Below are 4,010 nucleotides of genomic sequence, written 5' to 3' on the forward strand. Positions count from 1 at the left end.
AATGAACTGAATAAAGATGATATAAATTGTTTATGAGAGAAGAAAATTAGGAGCAAAACTAAACTGAAGTGCACTGGTTGAAATTGAACCGAACTAAAATTAAGCTGAGAACAAGCCCTTAATTTTCTAATTATGTTCTTATGGCCCTTTGAAAAAACAACAGCCAAATGTTTTGCACTAGAAAACAGTCCAAATTGCATCACATAGTGATGTAGGAACAAGCATCATTGGGTGGTTAGATACTGCATTATCCATGTGCATGTTCATTAGAATTGACATTTCTAAACGCTTAACTAATGATGAATATTATTACTTTAATATGACCTCAACAACCCTTTTTAGTATTTAATCTTTACAAATTACAATGAATGGACCAATAAGCTATTCATTTTTCGGCAATGAAAAGCGATATACTCACTCTATGCCTAAATTAAGAGTCTTGTTCTTGTAAAAAAAAAAAAAAGTCTTGTTCAACTATTTCATATATTTTTAGAAACGTGAAAAAATTAAAAAGAAAAAAAAGTAAAATGATGGAATCTAGATTGATTAGAGCGAATATAAACAAGATATAAGAAGCCAGTGAAAAAAAATTAGATTATTATGTTTAATTGATTAAAAGTGAATAGTAACCTAACACAAAGACGAAATGAAACTTTAAAAAAAAGAACAAGGTTTATGTGAGTAAAATGAGTCTGTTATTCTAAAATGAAAGAAGTATTATTGTTGGCGATCTAAACCAAGTTGCTCAGATTGTACAGAGTATAACTGTGACATGCTTAAAATAAATACAGTACGAAGTATCATAGGAGTGATCTAGGATTCCAGGAGGGTATGTTAGGGGAAAAATATGAGCGCCTTTCAAGTTTATTAGGGCAGCAAAGTAATATGCAAAACTTGCATATTACTACTACTACTTATAAATTTGGAGTCCCTTAAATCTATACAAAAAGTTGCAAATAATGTATGATACAGACTGATTAAAACGGAAGTAAAACAGTAAACACAATTATACTCATATATTATGAATATAAATTGCCTAATCCCTATCTCCGACCCCCTCCCTCTCTATCCAAATTTTGCACCGTGATCGGTACAATGATGGTAATCAATTCTGAGGCATCTGTCCAATGCCCTCCTCACCGTTCTTAGGGAGGACAAACTAGGATACAGTTCGGGGCTGCTACTACACAAGTCACGATTTATGACAAATCTAATTGGATCCCTCCTGCTTGCACCTCCAATACATTCACCGGGTTCATTGTCTTAGCAGTCACTTGAATCTGTCAGACTACAGAGTTGGGTCTGTTTCATAGTAGACAATATCTCCAGTGTCACTAACATAATGATCTTTCTTAAAGCTTTTCATGAGAACACTGAGCAAGTAAAATGGAAGAGGTCCAGATTTCTTTGGTTCGCGATAGTACTTTCCAAGAACCGGCTTTGCTGCCTCTGTCTGCAAAAAGAAATGCAGACCAAACGTCAGAAAAAAATAACAAACGTAAACAAAGTCGAACTAATTAGGCTGTTTGCAATGGATACTCACTGCTTCAATTAGATGATAGTGTGGAATCTGTGGGAAAAGATGATGAATGACATGTGTTCCGATGTCATGGTGGATGTTGTTGATCCATCCATAATCACGGTCAATTGTTGTTAGACCTCCTCTAAGGTAACTCCATTCCTACAAGGAAACAGGCAGATCAATCAGACTTTGAATCTAAACATCCTAAATACTGATGTTCAACACACTTCCAAGTCTGCAACAAAAACCTTGGAAGGCTAATTAAGCCAATAACATACCTCTCCACGGTACCAAGGTAGTTTATCCTCATGCCCATGGTGATGCAAGTAAGTCACCAAGTCCAACCACATAACAAAAATCTGTATTGAACAGCAAATGTATCAACAACAAGATGACTAATTCAACAAATTTCATTATGCATTCATTACTAAGGTAATAACATCAGAAATTCGAGATAAAACTTCAAAACCCACCGCATAGGGAACACCATAGAGCTTGAGCACCTGCATAGGACCCACGGCAAAAGATAAACCCACAAGCAATGCAACCATTGCTGACCAACAAGCTGTAGAGGTTAACACATCATTCTTCTCGTTTGGAGTGAACAAATCACTATCCGGATGATAATGAGAACCTGATTTTCCAGGACTCCGTACCCACTGCAATAAGATCAATCACGATATTGGTATAACGATTAACAAACACAGCAAATATCAATGTGAAATGGTGACATAGCTAAAATCATGGTGGATTCAAGGCTTACCAGGTATATAGGGTATGCAAGCAAGGGAAATGGAAAGGTGAACCTTAACTTCTTTGACAAATAGTCCATACCATTGTATAGTTTTTCAGACATCTGAAATATAGCACAGTATAATGAGTTAACTACAAACTCTCCCAGAAAAATGGCAATAACATGAAAGTAGAGTTTAACAAGCTTACTGGATGCCATGATTCATCATTCTCAACATGCCCATGGTTTTGATGATGAGTCCTATGACTAATTCTCCTATATAATCATTAAAAAAAAAGTTCTAAATTTCAGTTTCAGACTAATCATCATCATATAATTCATATTATCAATCATAATCAATCTTAAAATAGTCTAAAACATAAACTAAAATTAAAATTAATCAGTAAATTAACATACCATCCATGATAAGGAACTAGGATTGAAGAGTGAAGCAAGTGGCCCACAACACTATTAAGCTTTGGATTATTAGAAAAGCTTCCATGACCACTGCAATTACATGCAACAAATAAATAAATACAGTTACACACATTATCAATATAAAACATATTTTAAAACTAATATTAGAGCATCACAATTCACAACAACCCCCATCACAAGCAAAGAATCAATTGGCATCTGTCACTCCAAATCACATAAATCTCAATATTGCAAATTGGTAACTTTTATGTGATTCGAGACGACTAAGTCGATCCCATTACATAGAGTCCTACACAATACACTCGTTGTATACAAGACCTATTATTCGTGTCTTAGAACGAACCCGAAAAGAATCAGAAAGCATGAAGCATAATGAAAACTAGAAAAACTTACCAGTCATGACCAAGAACAAAGAGAGCCCAGAACATGGTACCCTGAGCAATCCAATAAAGAGGCCAAACAATCCAATTGTTGAAATAAGCAGCAGTAGCAGCTAATCCAAAAACAATAGCAATATCCCTAAAAACAAAACTCATTGATTTCCAAGGGTTTTTAACCCAACAATGTTTAGGAATTGCATTCTTAATATCAGCCAATTTGAATGGAGGTGGTGCACCAGGATTAAATTCATCAATAACTTTATTATTATTTTCATCATTATCTTCTTCAATTGGAGGTGGGTTAGATACCCTTAATGGGGCACTAACATTAACCTCCCACTTTCTCTCTCTAGAATTCGAGCAACAAGAAATTGATTTCAGATCTGAAAAAACAGGGGGAAAAACAGGGGAAGTTTTGATTTTTAAGGGATTGTTATTGAAACTTGATGAAAACCCTGTTCTGGGTTTAGGGTAGGTTTTAGGAAGAGGCCTTAAACCACATTCTGAGAGTACCCAACTCGCCATTTTTATGGAAAAGAGTGAAGCTTTTTTTTAGGGTACTTTCAGAATACCCTCCCAACAAAAATGGGAGGGATTTTTTCAGGGTTTTTGAGGAGAGAGAAAATTGAATGAGATTTTAATTTTTATTTAAGGGTTTGAAGAGATAATATAAGGTTTAATTTCTGCCACAATATTGGGTTTTTAGTGTACCACAAAATCTACAAGTTGAGAATTTAGATACTCCCTCCGTCCCTAAATTACATTCCTCCTTTTTATTTTTGGTATTCCAAAATTACATTCCTCCTTTCTATTTTTGGTAAGTTTTTTTTTAGTAAATCAACTCTCTTTTTCTGTTTTATATTTAATGCTTTCTCACTCATCCTTACCTAATCTCACTCATAATCCTTGTGCCAAATTACAATGAATATGATTGGTT

At 34.6% G+C, this 4,010-nt stretch overlaps 1 protein-coding gene across 1 annotated transcript; it reads right to left on the reverse strand.

Moving 5' to 3' along the window:
- Positions 1-834: 834 nt before the first annotated feature.
- LOC145642414 (omega-3 fatty acid desaturase, chloroplastic-like) lies at positions 835-3,711 on the reverse strand. Its single transcript, XM_081693593.1, has 8 exons — positions 3,087-3,711; positions 2,673-2,762; positions 2,465-2,531; positions 2,286-2,378; positions 1,996-2,181; positions 1,801-1,881; positions 1,544-1,681; positions 835-1,453 (listed from the first exon to the last, which is right to left on the reverse strand). Exons 1-8 carry the CDS (start codon positions 3,596-3,598, stop codon positions 1,289-1,291), a joined length of 1,332 nt encoding a protein of 443 aa, XP_081549719.1. The 5' UTR covers positions 3,599-3,711; the 3' UTR covers positions 835-1,288.
- Between the last annotated feature and the right edge of the window lie 299 nt (positions 3,712-4,010).

This window comes from Chenopodium album, chromosome 8 (assembly GCF_948465745.1).
Source record: "Chenopodium album chromosome 8, dcCheAlbu1.1, whole genome shotgun sequence".
Taxonomy (NCBI): Eukaryota; Viridiplantae; Streptophyta; class Magnoliopsida; order Caryophyllales; family Amaranthaceae; genus Chenopodium; species Chenopodium album.